Source organism: Hirundo rustica, chromosome 1 (assembly GCF_015227805.2).
Source record: "Hirundo rustica isolate bHirRus1 chromosome 1, bHirRus1.pri.v3, whole genome shotgun sequence".
Taxonomy (NCBI): Eukaryota; Metazoa; Chordata; class Aves; order Passeriformes; family Hirundinidae; genus Hirundo; species Hirundo rustica.
This window is the reverse complement of record NC_053450.1, coordinates 95,012,007-95,031,107: the sequence shown is the minus strand read 5'-3', so window position 1 is coordinate 95,031,107 and position 19,101 is coordinate 95,012,007. Positions and strand designations below refer to the sequence as shown.

Here is a 19,101-nt window from a genome sequence, read left to right as displayed (position 1 = left end):
AATAAAGCCTTGGGCTTAGCCTCTGCTCTGAGGTTCTGAGTTTATCTTAATTTGGAACGTCCAGTTGCTCCACAGATTTTTTTCTCCTTGTAAGCCATCCTCCTCTGCACATGCTTTAATTTGGAGCTGTTTTTGTTGCTGCACAGCATTTCCCTCCTGACCCATCAGTGCCCTGTTAGACATCAATAGATTTCAGCTGCTGTTTACATATCTTTTAATTTACCTGACTTTCAGTTTTTAGCAGAGGGAATGTTTGAATCCAAGGAAATAAAATTATTCTGAAAAATTGCTTCTCTGTAGAAACCATGACCTTTCTTTGCCACTCATGTTAATGAGGTCATCTGATTTCCAGATTCAAGATATTAAAAATACATTGGGTATATACTAAGATAATCTAGTTGTTAAACTACATTTAAGTACCTATATTCACATTTAAGAGTCATAAACTGTTAGGTCTGCAATGAAGTAAGAATAAGAGTGTCTGAAATGATATATGATAACTTCTTAAGCCAGTTTTTGTATTGGTGTATGCTGTTACATTGCACTGCATAGAATGTTTTCACTTACATTCCATAATTACAGCTGGGGAAAAGGTTGTTAGAAGTTACTAAAACCCCAAGCCTTTCTAATGAGTTTGTTTTGCTTTTTTTATTGTCAGGTATAAAACACAGAAGTACAGAACACAACTCCAGTCTGATGGTCTCTGAGTCAGAGTTTGACAGTGATCAGGACACTATCTTCAGCAGAGAAAAGGTTGAAAGAGAGAATTCTAGAACGCTTATAAATGGATCCATCAGAAATGGAGTTTCCTTCAACTACAACTCCAAAGACAGATAACTGAATGAGGGTTAAAGCACAGAACACATTGGTGTAACACATCTGAGACATGTTGGCCCACCTCTGTTTTTTCCAGAACCAAAATCTTCCTAAAATACCAACTAATTGCAGATTAAAGGGTAAATTTTTAGCCCAGATAGGGAAAGGCAGAAGGAGGAAGAAAGGATCAGATGGTCAGCTAACTCCTGTTGTCATCATTATAGGAACAAGAAAAAGCACATCTTATTTCTTGTATGTTCTGTGCTGAATGTTTGAACTTCAGAAGGCCTTTTTTCTATGTCACTGCTGTGACAGAACAGCCAGAGCTGTTCTGCTACAAACTATGGTAACTAAAAATGGCATACAGATTCATATGTGCTCCTGATGCTCTGAGAAGTGGTGTTGTTTGCAACAGCAAAAACCAATATAAATGAAGTTTCTTACAACTATAGAGAGCAATATGTGGCCACAGGCTCCATCTTAATTTTCAGTTTAAGATGGAAGCACTAAGAGCATTTTTAGTGCATTGTCTTTATTCAGCTGTACTTTGTGACTTCCTTTTCTAGGGTAGTGTTTATTGGGTGAAAACATTCTTGTTTTCAGAGAAAGTTAACAACTAGAGCAGTTGCAGTGGATCAATGGTAATATAACATGGTATATGTGTCCTGTTAATGCAACATTCCCTGTATTCACATAGGTGTGGTGTCTGCAGGGAAATCCAGCCTTAGGTTGTTTCTGTAATGATAAAGTTGCTTTGGCTCTGCCATGTCCATCGGGAAACTGTAGCAGGAAGGACTTGGTGTGATGCGCCTTGAGAAGCATTTTGAGCAACCCAAACAACCTTTTTAGATCATGTTGAGGAGCTCTGGACCTTTTAAGACTGAATGCTCAGCTGAGGTGAGTTTTCATCTGTCAGCATCAAGTGCTCAATTCAAAATGTGCTGGGCACGTGTGCAAAGAAGTGTTTGTGGCAAATTGTCATGGTAGTCAGTACTGAGCAATATTTTAGCTTGAACATGAGATTGACTTTTTTCCTCTCTGGCTATTGAGTGACTGGATGTGTTGGCCTAAAGAAATCCTTTTAGGTCTTTGGCAGGGGTAGGTGTATTGGAGTTCTGACATTCTTGTTCACAATTTGGGTAATTTCTTTACAGTCTGCTTGTTGGGCTTTGAAATCATGGCTCCAGTACTGCTTTTGAAATCCCTAACTGAAGACCTGACTTTTATACACAGGCCTTACTTGTCAGGGCATCTTTATCAGTGGTACCATTTAGCCAAGACATCAGCTTTTCCTGGGGGTCCTCTACTGATATATTGAAGTCTAGGGCTGAGATGGAGGAATGATGTGTTTTGATGGAGAAAACATTCCTCTGGGAGCATTTTTGAAGAGCTTTTAAAAAAATGTTTTGGGATTTTGTTTTGTTGGGGGTTTTTGGTTGTGGGGTTTTTTTGTTTTGTTTTGGTTGGTGGTTTTTTTTGGGTTTTTTTTGTTTTTTAATGCAGTGGTAGAGAATTTTAGGGCTTTCTCTATCCTTTATTAGTGGTCTGACACAAGAGTAGCTGGGTTGAATACTGTGGCTTCTATGCTTCTCTTCTTGGTGGACTTGGGAAACAGTCAGAACTATCTAGGCTGGAAGAAATCAGTTGTCAAAAGTTGCAGCAACATAGCATGCTCATAACTTGTTTCATACTTTTGATTCTCAAGTGCAGTCAACAACCCGTAAGGCTACTAATTCAGCACGGAGGAATATTTACCCTGTGTCCAGCCCTGCATTTTTCTAGAGATCTTTGTGTGGCTGCAGGAATCATTGTGGTGGGAGATGCTGTGAAGACCTAAAAAGGGCTAACAGAGGTGTTGTCTATGTTTTTGACATATGCACCAGCAAAATGCAGTATGAATGGTATGATTTCCTTTCTTCAGTAACCAAGTTTCAACTCTGTGTATGGAGAGTTTAGGCTATTTCTCGAAACAAATCTACTTTATCACACACTCCCTCTTCTTGAGAGTGTTCATGTGTATGTATATATATATATACAGACATATATATATTTAAATAACTTGGTCAAAAAAAGCAAGGTCAGCTTCTGATGTCTTTCAGTTCCTGCTCCAGGTGTGTGAACATAATAAAAGCAGTGTTCACTTTAAAGCATTCCTGAAAAAAAGTTAAAGCCCACTCAAAATAATAATTTATTTCTTTCCTTTGAAATCTAAATGTTGGGCTTAATCCATTATGAACAACTACACAGAATGTTTTAGTAGGATTTATTCTCTTGAAAATATGTATTTTTAAACAAGTAAATAAGTTGCTTAAATAATTTCAAGTTTGTAAGTGCCATGCTGCCATTGATGCTTCTGCTAAAAACTGTCTCCAGTGTGCCTTTATCTATAAGCTTACCTTCTAGGACATGTCAGTGTAGTCAGCAGTATCTGTCAGTTTTGTGAAATTAGTGACTTAGGTCTTTTGGATTTATTTTATGTTTTAAAGCCAGTGCTAAAACCTAGGGTGTTCTTCTTTGAAGGTATTGAAATATCTTTTTTAAAACAAACAAACAAACCCCACCAAAATGAAAAACTGTTTCTCCAGTAAAACAACTCCAGGAATCATAAACCAGCATTCCTTAATGCTGCAGAATTTCCAGGACTATTCCCCTGCCCACAGATGCACACTGGTGGGCCCAGATTTTTGGATCTCTGCTAAATTCATGGGCCATGATAACGTAAGCATGATTTACTAGGTGTTCCTCACGCTAACAAATAAATATTTGACCGATTTCTCACTGTATAAGGCCCTAGCAAGTTGAAGTTTGGTTGAATCAGTAAATTCAGTTCTCTAGATGATACTTTGACATCTTTGTTGCTAATAGTATTCAAGCTATGTTTTCAAATTTGAATATCATTCAAATTTTTCAGCTGCTTCTGATTCTACTAGTTTGGTTATTCCAGCTGCTTGGAAAGAGAAGTTACTTGTCTTACCATAAAAGCAGGCTTGCTTTTAATATATGCCACTTGCACAGAAGCTGGCTCTGTGTATTTGTGGTATCACGTTTGTGTCACTTGGCCAAACACATGTATGTCAGGAATTTAGGAGAGACTATAGCAAGCCTTCTATCTTGATTCAGTATAATTGTTACTTCTAGAACTACTGCTTTCTTTCAGAATGTCAGCTCATACCATGAATGAAAGGGTCAGAAAACTGTCTGTAATGGGGCAAACACAATGGCAGAATTTGGATTCTAACTGTTTGATTTGGGTTATTATAGGTTCCAAGTGGGTTCTCAGTCCTCACGTTTACTTCTGCAGACTGTTTTCCTTCACATACAGAAAGAGTACTGGTAGCTGATTGGTAAAATAGGGATGGGGCTATTCCCAAAAGACCATCTGCACTGAAAAGCAGAGAAGACCAGATAGAGCTTGTCCTGTGTGGCTCAGAGTCTACTGAAAATAAAGAATAATTCAGTTTGACTGAATTATTTGACTGACTAAGATTATTTGACTGACTAAGATACTGCCTCTTGTTGAAGGCAGAGGGTGTGGTGATACTTGCAATGCCTTGTTGCCTTGAAGTGTAAGCACTGGATTTTCATTTGCATCTTGGTTTTACATGTACAAGCAGGGACTGTCCAGCTACATAAAAGGACTGACTTTGTTTGCATTTTAAGTAAGGAGTGTATTTTGGAAAAAAACTACCTAAGCATTAAACAGGTTCAGTACCCAATTGTAGTATTCAATGCAGTACATACACAACATGAAATTTTCATGCCTGCAAACCAAAATCGTACTGCAGTATGAAACAAAGTTTACCTTGGCAAATCTATTGAGATCCACATGTAAATTCTCTGTCCTATGGTCCAACCTGTCATACTAAGTAGAGAAAACAAAGCAAAATGCAAAATGTCTAATTACAGATAATTGTTTATTTGCATAGGAGAAAAAAGGTTGTTCTTGTTTTGTGTGTAAGAATAGATCATCAACTCTGTCCTTTTAGTAAACAGTCTTACTGTCAGGTGCATCAGATAAAAGTACTGTTCAAGCCTCTGTTTTGTGCTGTCAGCTGTTTGCTTATATGATGTCAGTTCTCCTTTACTTGGTCTCCTGTGGACAAACAGAAGTGCACACATGCAAGGAACTAAACAGTGAGAGAGTGATTGCATGTGTGTGTTCTCTGTGCTGGTGCAAACTCTCCTCAGATGGTCTGATGTTTTTGAAATAGAGTTCCTAGGCAAATGTTCTATTCCTGCCTTTAACCTCAAGTGAAACTACTATTGCCCCCAGTATACTGGTAATGTGCAGTAGTCAGGTGGAGCTTCAGGATGGCAGTAATAAAATTACAGTAAGTGTAGTCTTCTGACATTTAGGTGAGGTTTGAGAGAGGAAAACATTCCTCCACGAGAAGGGAAACAGGATAGAGGTGGATTAGTTTCTTAATGTCAGTTGTTGTTATCAGGGATCTCTAACTTGAATACTTAGCTGTACTTCTGCAGCGAAGAAAAAACCTTTTCATGTACCTTTTATATACTTAACTCCCCAAGGCAAAGGAGGGAAATACAAAGTTTAGAAATAAAATTTTAAGAGGGAGGCAACAAAGACAAATGATTTTTGCACAGGCTATGAATCAGATGCAGATGAGCTGCACATTTGTATTTTGTCTGTGTATGAAAGCACTTCTCTCTGTGGGTGGATGGGTGAGCTATTACAGAATTTATATTAGGAATCTGTTTCTAGAAAATATTATTTATTGCAAATGCTATTGCATTGTAACTGGAACCATTTCTGAGCTGAAATTACTATTTATGTAACTATTAATAAAGTTTTGTCTTTCCTTTTAGAAACTTGTCAGGTACTCTTTTAAGCATGGTATTCTGTATTGGATCTAACAGTCAGGCCAGGCTAATTGACATTTGTTGTCTTCCATAGCTTGTCTGTACTCAAACATAAAAGCAATGCAGTAGCTGATTCCTTTCCTCCCTACTGACAGAAGCATCTTCTACTAGAGAGGTGACATAATGCAGTACATCAGAGAACAGGGAAAAAAAAAATACTGCACACTTCACAATAAGTTTTCATGTGGTGCTTGTCCTTACTTGGTTTAATTGGCAGTGTATAAGTAATCAGCTGTCATGCTAAGTGTGATGGTTTCACAAGTGTTGTGGCTTATGCTATAACAGATTCCATACTTGAGTCAGCTGCTTAGCAGTAATCAGAAATACAGGTGTGCAATATAACCCAAAATATGCTGTTAGAGAGGAGTAGGTTATGCTGCTTGTTTCTGAACCAGAAAAGAAAAATCCTTCCATCATTGTGTATTATGTTTGTGCTGAATAGTGATAATAAAAGGTGCTATGAGATATTAAGTGTCTTTCTGTAAGGAAAAAAATCATACACCGTGAAAGTAATTTTTTAAGCCTGTTTGGGTACATGGTGCCACAGTCTAGGTGGTGCATCAAAACATTGTCACTGGAGTGCAAGGGAATACTCACAGCTGAATGAGCTGAGATACATGTGTCCTTTGTTGAAGGAGGGAATCTGCCCCTTTGTTATTACACTGTACATTTTGGTAATAGCAGTAGCCTTTCTCTATCCCTGTGAGTAGGTGGTGCAACAGAAGATAATCGGCATGATTCCAAAACAACTTCAGCCAGTTGTGCTAAGCAACTTTGGCACGCACTGATGAAGTGACTAAACCACTAACTTCTCACGGTTCTCCTTGGAAGGACCTAAGCAGTGAGGTTTTGACCTGGAAAGCCTTTAAAAAAGTGCTAAAATGTAACTTAGAGCTTCTGAACACCATACTTAAAACTTTGAGATAGCTAAATTGTTAACATCTAGTAGAACACATAAACAGTTTCTTGAGAGCTTGTTACACATAGAAGACAGGCAGTGGAGGCGGGTGTGTGTGTACGTGTGTGAAACAGCTGTTTAAAGAGTAACTTAAGAAAATAAAACGGAAATTGGCCGTGACTGTGTCAAGTTGGAAATTAAAAGAGAGTTTCTCAGGCTTTGAGACTGTATTAAATAAATAGAAATAAAAGAGCTGCCAAAACTCTATTTTACATCTTAATGAATGAAATAAAGAATTATGCAAGCAATCACATTACAAAAGCAGAGAGGACACTGATGTATTTTGTGATAAAATGTTTGACTCAGCATAAAAGACTGGCATACAAAATGACTTACGGCATATTACTATGCCCAAGTAGTCTCATCTATCTGATTTAGATACAGTCAAGGGACTGTAATTGGGGGCACCAAAGTCTTACACTGTATGAACATGTGGATGCAAAGAAGTGTCTTTTCCAGTGATAAAGCTGTCAGAACAAAATCTGGACAAATCTGAGAGACTGAACTTAATGCGGCTGCTGTCAATTTGTCAATTCAGCATTTAATAAGGTAATAAACCACAATAATCTGCTGCTTTCACAGAAGTTATTTATTAACTGAAAACATTTTTTTAATCACAGTTTTAATATCCAGAAATTGCTAAACTATCACAAGTGCAATCAACAAAACTGAGGTGTGAGAATTCAAGTAAGTCTTTTGTTGAAGAATCCCAGCTTTTGCTATGAAGACAACTTTGATTATTCTTTGCTTAACTGATGTAGACTTTACTGACATGAGGATATTATGCTGGAATCCAACCACAATCCAAGCTAGACAAAGTTATTTTTTAAAGTTTCTTATAAACATTACTTATTGTTTGTGCTTGTTATCAAGCATTGTAAAAGGTATTATTTGCTAAAAAAAAAAGTAAACACTCATTAGAAGTGCTATTATCAGAAAAGACATTAAGATTTTAAATGTACTGATGCATCAGATCAGTAACTTTGCAGTGAAGAGAGCAAGGGTTAAATAATTTGTCCTCCAACTGCACTGTCCCAAGAAGTACACATACTACACTGTCATACAGCATAAATAAGATGATTTTAATTTTGACCTTATACTGCAGTTCACAGGCAGACAAATTTCAGTGGCAGATATCCTACCTGTGTATAATACCTGTAACTATGCCTTCATCATTATGTTGTGGAAGCCTGGAACCAAGGCATGACCTTCTTTTACCCAATTGCTTTTTCCAATTAATACTAAACACATCCGTAGCCAAGGCTGGCAAACAGCTTTCTCCCACAACACTGTATTCCCCAAATTCAGGCAGCCTGTGTGCTGAATAGTGTAATCTTAGAAGCTGGCGATAGGAAAGTGTCTTGCAACTGGTGTAGAAAGAGGCCATTCTTTTTGTGTTCTTGACAACAAGCACAAATAACAGTACTAAGTCCTCACTACCACAAATACGCAGGTTTGGTGCATTGGGAATTACTGGAAGGGCAGGAAATGCCCTTTAACTGCCCTTCGATTGGCACGATGCACACAGTACTGACACATAATGTGCTCCAGACCCAGCTGGTCTCAACTGCTACACAAATACAACCATAAAAAAATATTTTAAAATAAGGAGTAGCAGTCAATGCTACTTTATGTGCGCTTTCAACAAAAACCCCGTGAAACTCAGTTCCAGCTTGCTTTCCCTCCCTCCTCAAGTCTTGTGTTACCTGGTACCTCTTTGCCCAATGGGATAAAATACTTTAAAATATTCCATTTCATAGGATACATTCATTACTTTATAGGAAGAAGGGCTCCATTGCCTTCCTTTATTTATTATTAATAATGAACACAAGACACAAAAATTATTCCACTTAACTTTTGCTGTGATGATTTACTCACCAAATTAACATTTCACATTTTTTAAAGTGTTTTTGTTTGCCATTAAAATAATGTTTAAACTACATTGTTTATTTCATACTAAGGAAGCCTTACATCCTCTTTTGAAGATGACAGAATAGTGAGGTGATGTATCAAAGCCTCACCTCTAACCACCACTATTTATATCTTTATTAGATCACAAATGAGCCATGTTCCAAGTTTCTTAAACCTTCCTCCCTTATGGACCTTCACCTGTGTAACCGCAAATCCAATTCAAGACACCGATTATCTGCTTCTCTTCTTTGAAGGGGTGAGTTATGTTCCTTTAGACACTGAGCAGTATTTAAATCAGGGACAGTACTTCGACCCAAGGAGAGTCATGGTCTTTTCATGGAAGGGAGGGAGTTTATCTGTATCATCATGTCTTGTGCTTTATTCACACAACCCTTATAGTTCCCCCTTACAATTCTGCAAGTTGTTCCTGTATCTTCCTCCTGCTTCTCACTAAGACAGCAATTCTTTGTCCTCGACTGTCCTGTTCCCAGGACTGCTGGGGCTAACAGGGATCAAACAAGGGCTATATTTCATCCTAGACATGCAAGCTGTTAGGCACGAAGTACACCTCTTCGCTCAAAAACCTAAAGCTGAACAGGCAGCAGCCCTGCAGTCAGCATTAATGGTGCTGAAAAAGCTGTCTGTTAGCCTATGTGGATGCCTAGATGGGGCTCAAAACAATTCCACACCTTTTGTAAGCAGCAGATTCTCCAACAATTAAAGAAAACCAAAAAAGACCAACAAAAAATCCCTCCACACACTTTCTTCTAAAGGAGGTCACATAATCACACTAGAAAGTGTGAGTATTTACACAAAATTCTAAAGGGAGACTGCCATCCCAAAGCCTCCCTTATCCACACTGAAATACTTAAGGTAGTAAAAACTGGTGGTCTAGTTTCCCTTACAATAGGTAACAGTCTGCTTTCATTATGCACAAATCTCAAAAGTTCTCCCAGTTACACAGGGATGATACAAGAACAATAAACATACCTCCCTACTCATTACTAAAAATTGTGGACATTGTGATCACATTGCTGAAAAACTGTATTTATAAACAAAGACCATGTAAAAACATTTGGCAGCACAGAATACTGTAGCTATCTCTATACATACACAGAACAGGGTTAATTAGTTCTGAAGAAGGTAGAAGTTGCATTCATACATATTTCTGGCTCAAGAAGCTTATTAAAACAACAGTACTCTTTCCCAAGTTGTGGGGATGGTGGTGTTTGAAGGCTTCTATAATCCTCCAAAGCAGACATATTTTATTTCCAAGTATTCATCAATGCCGTATTTTGAACCTTCACGCCCTAAGCCAGACTCCTTTACCCCACCAAAAGGACACTCCACTGACGAGATTATGCCTTCATTAACACCAACCATTCCAACTTCCAGCCGTTCTGCAACTCTCCAGATCTGAGCTGGATCTTGGGAATAGAAATAGCCTGTTGTGCAGACACAGAGACAGCGGAGTGAAAATCAGTAAGAGCAATTGCACAATATTGTGAAAAAGAGACTTAATGACATTCCAAATCATCAGCCTGTAAAACTAAAGCTCACAAAACTACAGAAATATACTTATCTGACAGAGAAGCATACCTGCTAAACCCACATTAGCTGCATTTGCTATAGCAACAGCTTCTGCTTCAGTCTCAAATCTGTCAATAGAAAGAGAAAAAATAAAAATGAGGCCCGCAGTTCACCTGCTGTCTTGCTGACTTACTGGCAAGAAGCAGTCCTACTGGGAATTAAAATGTCAATTTATTTTTTTTTTTTTCAAAAGTGCACATTAAAAAGCTAATTTAACTTAGACACTTTGTTGAAGTGTCTACCTCTTCTCTTAATTTAAACTACTCCCCCTAGATAGCTGGGTGGTACTGAGACATTTACTTCACATGGGTAAGCCTACCTATTTTCCCAACTACACAGCACTCTCAACTCAGAGATAACTGTATGTTCTTCCATCACATCCAACTGCTCTGCACAAAGGCAGGGAAGGCTTTAAAGAGAACAGATAGCTCCAACTCATCCTCTGTCAGAAAAGTAAATCACATGACAAACTCAAAAGTCCCATCTCCCATTTGATAGAGCTGCATTAGAGGGGGAGGACAGGTCCCTATCAGAAAGCTAGCCAAGATATTGGCAGCTAGTTTGACCAATAAGGATGCCAGTGCGACTTTGGAAAGGACATTTAAAACTCTCATCTCCAGAAAACCTCTCTCTTGCTTCCTGGTCAGCCATGAGGTAACATTGTGGAGCAGCAGAGGACGGTCTGGGTCGGGCCCTGCTGCCCCCTCTGGGCGGCTGAGGCGAGCCCAGCCAAGCCTCTGGGAGCCGCTGCCCGCACGGGGAGCAGCCTGGGCCAACTGAGCCCCTTTCCCCTGCTGCTGGCGGGGGAGAGGGGAAGCTGCAGCTCGGCAATGCTGGCCACATGCCTGGAGCCACAAGAGAAGAGAGGCTAAGCTATAGCCCGGCTTAATTGCCGCTGGCAGCAGAGAAAGAAAGCCTGCAGCTTTATAACAACTGCGAGCTGATGAGACTGAGGGGTGGAAAAGAAAAAAGAAAAGCCTCCCCCATTGGCACAGCTTTGCATTTCTTCAGCTGTGCAGCCCGGGGCCTGCACATGGCCCTTGCAGGCCTGGGCAGATTTAACCCTTTCCTAGCAACATGGAGCTTTAAAAGCACAACTCTTCCTTGAGAGAGAGAAGAAAGAAAACAGAAGGTACGTAGAACATACACCGCATGAAGTCAGTGGATTAGGAGTGAAAGAACTAATAATATTGGAATAGGATTGAAGAAGTAGACATTTTTAATTTGGAGAAATGGACTGTTCTTTGTAGTGTCTTAGTGTTGGTGGGGAGAATGCTAATTCTGATCAAAACTGAGGACTGATGTAATTGAGATTTAATTGAGAACTTTAAAGCCCCCGCTCCTGGATCAAAAGGAGGTCTTAGCCCTTGAGATGAAGATGATTTTAAACTAAAAGAAGTATTCGTAAACAGTACCCCAAATCCACTGAAAGGCTTATAGGTGGCCAAAGAAAAAGGCTGCTAATAGAACATTACAGTCTGCAAAAACTCTAGGCGGTTGCAGAAGTATACTATTTGGGAGCCACTGGACTATTTTGTTGCAAAAAATTGTGGCAAACGTCTCCATAAAAAAACCCTAGAGAGACTCTTCTCCTAAAGAAATGAATGGTTATGTTTAAAAAGTGAAACTGACTGAAAATCACAAGTTGTGTCTTTCTACCTAGTTTAATAAGAAAGTTAATAGTTTGTAAGGGGAGGGAAGAGTTTTTTAAAGTTTTATTCTGTTCTGGTTTAAGTTTTCCTCTTCTCAACTCTTTTTTTTTTCCATTCTTTTAATGTGTGTTAATAAAATGATTTTTTTCATATTTAAGCTTATGCCTGCTTTACTTTTTCTCCTAATCTCTCCCTCCCACAGAAAAAGAATAAATACTAAAACCTCTACATTAATTGGTGATTCTGCCCGGTTTCATTAAATTAAAACCAGTACACTTTTATGATCATGCAAAAATATTTTCTTGTCTTTCAAATCTTGTTTATTAAAAATAATCTTTCATATTTTTTTTAATTGTTAATTTCAACTGTAGAATTAATAACCTTACCTGATAACTGGTGCTAAAGGGCCAAATGTCTCCTCTTGGGTGCAAAGCATTTTTGTTGTAACGTTACTAAGTAATGTGGGCTCAAAGAAATTCTTCCCCAAGCTGTGTCGCTTCCCTCCAGTCACAACAGATGCTCCTTGAGAAACTGCATCCTTAATGTGTTTCTCTACCTGAGGTATTCGGAACAAAAATCTTAAAATCATCATTTAAGAATGAGCAATAATACATTTTCCAATGAAGAAATAATACTCTCCCAGTATTTAAGAGAAAATTATGAAGAGGTTTACACTTTGCAGAGTTGCAATATTATCTAATCTCTCTTCAATTCTTGTTTCTCTCAGTCTGACATAATTTCAGAGGGATAAATTATGAATATGATCCCCACCCCACTTTTCTGTAGATATTAAAAGCCTACACCTAATGTGAGAAAAAGTCTTTGCAGGACTGAAAAGATGTGATCAAGCACTATGGAAATGGAAGTATATGACTGCTGTGGAAAGAGAAACAGCTCTCAATATGGAACTGGTAAGAACATTTTCCTACATCTATGATTCTACCTATCCCCTATATTTACCATTCATCTAAAAACAACAAAGTAATAAGAAAACTATAAGAGCAATCCCCACCTAGAATACTGTCCTTTGAAATTACAGAAATTACAGAAAGTGACTATATACAGTGTTTATTTGTATGTATTGTTGTACCTGATACACACACTACACTTTTGTGATGTAAGAAGGGAAGACATTAAGAATTTCAAGGACTGTATCCTTTGTCTCCCAAATAACTGAGTATTTTCCCACTCTTTTATAAAGAGAAACTGGCAGCATTTATGTATAATGGATTCAAACCAAGCCTGCATACAACTGAGCTGTAATATCTTACAAAGTATAAGCCAGTTGACTCAATCTTTAACCTTAGCAAGAGTAAAATATTATAGAACTTGTGACTTATTAGAATTTTTTAAAAAATAAATGTTCCTGGAGTTGCAGGTCACCCAAAATAGAAGATCCAACCATGCACATGAAGTTTCAAGTGATTACAACATCAGAGTTCTGGCATTTTTAACCCTGATAAATTATTCTGCCTAGCTTTTGCCAAAAAGAAACACTGTTCCTCAAAAGAAATTGCCAATCCCAGTGCTTCAGAAATGCAGGATAACTGCACAGCTCTCACAGTGTATCCAGTTTCAGTGAATGGACTTGAGAAGAGCTAGGGAGTAATCAGGAGGAATCAGTTTCTCCTTAAGGAGGCCCCTTTTTCCTTTAATGGAAACAGAGGATGATACATGAACTGTGTAAAAATGTCTAAATGTACACATGGACTTGGGGGACAAAACACAATTCCAGCCACACTGCAAATATGTTCTAATGAAACAAGGGAAAGAAGATGAAACATAAATGTAAAGTTATTATATGGATCATAAAAAGAAAATTAGGATGTGAAAAATGAACTATTTACTTATACCTTCTCCACTGCTTTTTCATTTATTAGTGGTCCTTGGGTAGTTTTTGCATCAAATCCATTTCCAACATGTAGTTCTTTCTCTATAGCTTTAGCAAACTTTTCCACAAATTCATCATGAATTCCCTTTTGCACCAGGAAACGGTTTGTGCAAACACAAGTCTGAGAACAAACAAGATCAGACAAAACCCCATTAGTTTATATTGTATTTAATCCATCAATTAATTCATTCTGGCCTTCATGTCACAAAATCAGGTTACTACACTGATGTCCCCTGTCTCTCCTCCCTCATCCTAAGCCCTTACCTAGCTACGCCATTTCTTTCACCACCCATTTCACTTTAGAAATACAACTTCAACAGGCTGTCAGTGGGCGTGTGAAATATATCACACTGCAAAGTTGCTTACACACTGGGGAAATGTTTTATGAGTTTTTTGGACTCAGATACATGCACCAACTGAGGTCCAGAAGCTCCATGAAATTACCTTCTAATTAGACTGCAGAATGCTGGACTGAGCAGCAAAATCTTAAATCACACTTAGTGATCTGGGGTCTTTTTCAATAACTCCTTTATTATCTGAGTCTGAGTTTGCTTTCTTCCTGAAAGTTGTTTCTAAGTGCTTTTGGTGGTCTATTTATTTATGCTACCCCTTTGCTCTGACTGCATCCTATTTTGATTGTTACCGTATGTGAAAAGTAACAGCTACTTATCTTTCTTTACAACAGCAGAGATGCCTTTTTATGATAGATCTTGTCCAGCTTTGGTCTGATCCCTTGTCTACTTTTGTTTCCTTTCTTTCTTCCCAAGATTATAGTCATGTCTTCTTATGTTATTCATGCAAAGTTTTCCCTATCAAATGACCTCCCAGACCCACTGAAAATTTGGTGCTTCTCAAAAGCTGGAGTTCATCAACTTAATGTTCACATGTACTTGTAAGGCTAGAATAGTCTCCACACAGCCATTCTCAGCTGACTGTTCTGGGAAGTAATGCTCTTAAATTTTTTTTTTATTCTAAATAAAATATATCTGAAGCAATGTACAATTGAATCTTGTCTATCAATTTTTTAAAGTTACTCATTGTAGAAAAAAACCTATCTGTGAGTGTCTTAACAGACTGAAGCAAGATGGTATCATTCACAGCTCTAGCTCTCCAATGAACTTATGTAACAAAACATATGAAAAAATGCCTTATCACTTCTCAAGCTCTTGTAAGGGGTCCTAGAGAACCAAATCCTCTAACAGTGATGCTGCTGACTGCCATGTATGTTGTGAAAAAACACGGGACTTCAGCGTTGCTATTTAGACTTGCTGGTAACTGGCTTTAGTGTCTAGAGCCACGTGTGAGTGCAGCACCTTTCTCTTCACAATTAAGTGTTCTATGCTTTCCTTTTACATAAAATAGCTTATTTACAGCTTAAACTTTATGTACAACTCTTCACTGTCTAGAATCATGGACAAAAACTCTTACCTGTCCTGAGTTTCTATACTTAGAAGCAAGGGCTCCTGCGACAGCCCGGTCCACATTGGCACTGTCAAACACAATAAAAGGAGCATGTCCTCCAAGCTCCATGGAAACTCTCTTCACAGTGCCAGCTGCATGTTTCAGTAAGATCTGCAGGCAACAGAAGAGACACACACATCTGTACCTCTAATGGATGCGAACAGAAGAACCATGGATGAAAGGCAGTGAAAAATTAACTCTGGCAAGGAAATAATCTGCATCTCCTCTACAACGGCAGACCATCTCCTATGACAAAAACAAATTTCATCCATTAAAATCCTTAAAGATGAAATTCTGCCCCACGTTTAATACAGAGAAAGATTTTGATCAACTTAAGGTCAGGTCAAGTTTTTATACACTAATACTGTCAACTTTTCTTTTGTTTGTTCTATTCTTTTTTGATAATAAAATCTACACTACTCTTACAAAAGCTTTCCAAGATCTGACCAAATTTGGTATTATGATTTGCTATGATACCAGACTTTCTTCATTCTGCTTACAGCTATCCTAAAGAATTCTGTCATTTTGTAGCCACACTCTGCAGTTTTAGTGATTCAATTAGAGATGGCGACAAGATTGCTTATTGACTAAGGTCAATAGCTGAGATTCCAGGCCCTTACTCCTCTAATACTTTCTTTCAATCGCTGAAGCCATTCTTCAATGGCACCTTTGAAACTCAGTTTCAGTGTTCTTATCAGTATGTATCTTATTACCTTATGATACAAACCAAGAACATCTTGTACAGGACTGTTCACATTACAGTTTAATAAAGGGCAGTTATCAAGAATTGCAGACAGGCATCCTTCTGTGAAATACTGTTGCTAAAACATATAAGCAGCATCTCAAGAGGTACACAATTATTTGGACAATCTGTGTACAGTAGCCAGAAAAGAAGGCTCTGTATAAAGGCAAACGCTTTCCCCCTACCTTTCTAGTATAACCACAGTAATAATCTTCAAGGGTATTCTGTCTAGGTATGTACCTTTCCTGTTGCTGTAGAGCCAGTAAAAGATATTTTGGATACCAACGGATCAGTGCATAGAACTTCCCCTACAGCTGCTGTCTGTTGTCTGGAACAAGGGACAACATTATACACCCCTGCTGGGATTCCAGCCTGGTTTGCAAGCTGCAACAAAAGAAAAACAGAATTCACATTATTAGTGCATTTTGTAAGAGGAATAGTCACTTAATGATTGTTCATTGTTTTGAAGAAAACAGTCTGTAAGTCAATGGAAGCAGAAAGGGTTCAGCACAACTAGGAACAGGTGCCACAGGTGCTTGAGAGAGCAGCTTTGCTCCAGTTTAAGCTGTGTGTTCAAAAGAACCAAATTAAAAATATAAGGATATTTTCACTATAAAATGTCCCGATCCATTTTGAGGCTCTAGACCACATTAGATGCAATTTGCAAAGATTCTCACTAAAGTAAAACACCTGCATCAAGTCAGTTTGTTCTTTCTTCACACATGAAGCTGGCCAGAGGTACCCTCCAAGTCCATCTGACTCCATGTTTACAGTATCAGTCCATTGCTGAGGTAAAGCTTAGCACTGAAAGCTCACCTCCCCAAGAGCTAATGCTGATAAAGGTGTGTCCTCTGCAGGTTTCACCACCACTGTACAGCCAGCTGCCAGAGCTGCACCAACCTTCCGGGTAATCATAGCGCTGGGAAAATTCCACTAGGAAGAGAGAAAATAGTACAAAGTCGGGAAAATTTTGCCTCCTTTTTTTGCAGAAGTAAGTGACATTTTGAACTGGGGACTGAGCTGAAAACCTTGATGTGACTCAAAAGAGTTCAGCTGTGCTTACTGGGGTTATAATGGCTGCCACTCCTACTGGCTGCTTCAGCACCAGGACTCTTCTGTCTTTTGCAGATGCTGGAATAACATCACCATAAATCCGCCGAGCCTCCTCTGCAAACCACTCCAAAAACGAGGCTGAATAAATTATTTCACCCTGGGCTTCTTTCAGAGGCTTCCCCTTCAATTAAATCAGATCAAAGGTAAATTGTAAGCAGCAAACAGAGGCAATGTAAGCAAATTAAAGTAATTTTGGAGTTTCTCTTCTTTCCTGAGTACTTTATGATCCCCTCCCTTGTCACACACTGCTATCTCCAAAAAGGATTATATGATTGCAGCAGCAACAGTTGTGAGGATTCAATCATACCATCATTGTATAGTCAATAATTTGTATGCTGTACCTGGCTTCATACCTGCCCAGGACAAGGAAGAAAAATAGCAAATGTAGTATGCATTTATTTACAGACTCTGAGTTAGCTGCTATTACCACTCTGAAGAAAGACACAAATCATGGCAAAACAGTTACAAGTTTATGCCAGGGTCATTTGTTTTGAGAGTATTGCTTTGGATTACCCCCCGGTCTGATCTCATGGACTGAATGATCATTAGCAGCTGTGACACCACAACACAGAGGAGCTGCTGAAGTATCTTCCACTAAGGTTTTGTTCAAAAGGACACCAGTTTGTGAGGTCCCAGACTACTCAGTGATACAGACCGTGTGAATCCAACTTGGAGACTTGCATGATTTTTCCCAGTCACAAACATTTCTGCCACAGGGATTGTGGTTTAGGTGGATGTATGCTTTTGCATGCCATGAAGCACAACAGGGGTCTGGTTTCCTCTGATTAGCTACCACCATAATCAGACCAATGCACTTTATGCGTGTCCGGAGAAGGAATGTTTGAAACGTCACCCACCGACCTAGCAGAGCAATACGAGTGCACAATACGCCCAAAGTTATTAAAAAGGACACGACGGCTAAGTGGTGAAGCGCGCAGGGAGAGGGTTGACGCCTGTCAGTTTTACTTGGTGTCACTGGTCGCCTGCCTGTGTTGGGTTTCCCAAATCGAGCGCCAGCACGAGGCACTGCCGATGCCCACCCCCGCCACCCCACTCACGTTCTCGGCTGTGATGATCCGCGCCAGCTCCTCCTTGTTCTCCATCATCAGCTCGTACCATCTGCGGAGGCGCGCGCTCCTCTCCTGGGAGGAGGGAGAGACAAGACTGCCGTGGCCGCCGCACGCAGGGACGGGGAAGCGAGGCTCCGGGAGACCCGACCGGACCGGACCGCCCCGGGTCCCCTCGCCGACACCTCCCCCGGCCGCTCACCTTGGCGGGGAGGCGGCCCCAGGCGGCGCCGGCTTCGTGCGCGGCCCGCACAGCCGCCCGAGCCTCGGCCGCCCCGCAATCGGACACCCGGCCCAGCTCCTCACCGCTGGCCGGGTCCTGCACGGGGAAAGCGGCGGCCGTCTCCACCCATCGGCCGCCCACCAGGCCGCCCCGGCGCACCAGGGCGGCGGACAGGGCCCGGCTGGCGGCCCTCGCAGGCCCCGGAGCGAGCGGCGCGGGGCGCAGCAGGAGCAGGCGGCGGGCGGCGACGGCGCCCCGCGGCAGGAGGGTGGCCATGGCCGCGCTCCGGAGACAGGCCCCGGCACGGCCCCGGCACGGCCCGCCCTCCCCGCCCCGGAGGAGGAGCTGCCGGGGGGCCGGGCCAGAAGCGGCGTCTCGCCGGGGCACGGGGGCGGTGGCACCCGGCGGGGGTCACCCGGTCTGCAATGGCTGGGGTGGAGCATAGCTGGAGGGGGCTTCTGCTTCCCGAAGCCTCATTTCCCGCGCCCCATCGAGGCCCCCAGCTTCGTGGGGAGAGGGGAGGCTTACAATATCCTGTGTTGGAAGGAAACCACAGGGATCATCGAAGTCCAGCTCCTGGTCCTGCACGGCAGATACCAAGTGTCACACCATGTGCCTGAGGGCGTTGTCCAAATACTTCTTGAACTCTGTCAGGCTTGGTGGTCTGACCGCTTCCTTGGGGAGCCTGTTCCAGTGCCCAACCACCCTCTGCCTGAAGAACCTTCCCCTAATGCCCAACCCAAACCACTCCTGACACGGCTTCATGCCATTCCCTCGGGTCCTGTCACTTGTCACC

General features: G+C 40.6%; 2 protein-coding genes across 5 annotated transcripts in view; one reads left to right on the top strand and one right to left on the bottom strand.

Annotated features, from left to right (window-relative positions):
- KIAA0319 (KIAA0319 ortholog) overlaps positions 1-5,646 on the top strand; it is a 60,168-nt gene extending 54,522 nt beyond the window's left edge. For all 4 annotated transcript variants that reach the window (XM_040058315.2, XM_040058310.2, XM_040058293.2 and 1 more), the window contains one exon: positions 659-5,646. In XM_040058315.2, the coding sequence (XP_039914249.1) occupies positions 659-837 (179 nt within the window). In that variant the 3' untranslated portion in view covers positions 838-5,646. The remainder of the gene's footprint in view (positions 1-658) is intronic.
- A 1,577-nt stretch (positions 5,647-7,223) lies between these two features.
- ALDH5A1 (aldehyde dehydrogenase 5 family member A1) lies at positions 7,224-18,581 on the bottom strand. The gene is made up of 10 exons (XM_040056347.2): positions 18,285-18,581; positions 18,074-18,157; positions 16,966-17,136; positions 16,719-16,835; positions 16,143-16,286; positions 15,128-15,271; positions 13,662-13,820; positions 12,195-12,364; positions 10,166-10,224; positions 7,224-10,011 (listed from the first exon to the last, which is right to left on the bottom strand). The coding sequence occupies exons 1-10, from the start codon at positions 18,579-18,581 to the stop codon at positions 9,806-9,808; spliced, it is 1,551 nt and encodes a 516-aa protein (XP_039912281.2). The 3' UTR covers positions 7,224-9,805.
- Positions 18,582-19,101: the final 520 nt, after the last annotated feature.

Coding starts and splice junctions, on each gene's coding strand:
- ALDH5A1 (XM_040056347.2), bottom strand. CDS start 18,581: ATGGCCACCCTCCTGCCGCGGGGCGCCGTCGCCGCCCGCCGCCTGCTC. Junction 15,272..16,142: donor GCTCTACAGCAACAGGAAAG/GTACATACCTAG, acceptor TGTTGCCTGCAG/ATCTTACTGAAACATGCAGC. Junction 12,365..13,661: donor ATGAAAAAGCAGTGGAGAAG/GTATAAGTAAAT, acceptor CGAATACCTCAG/GTAGAGAAACACATTAAGGA.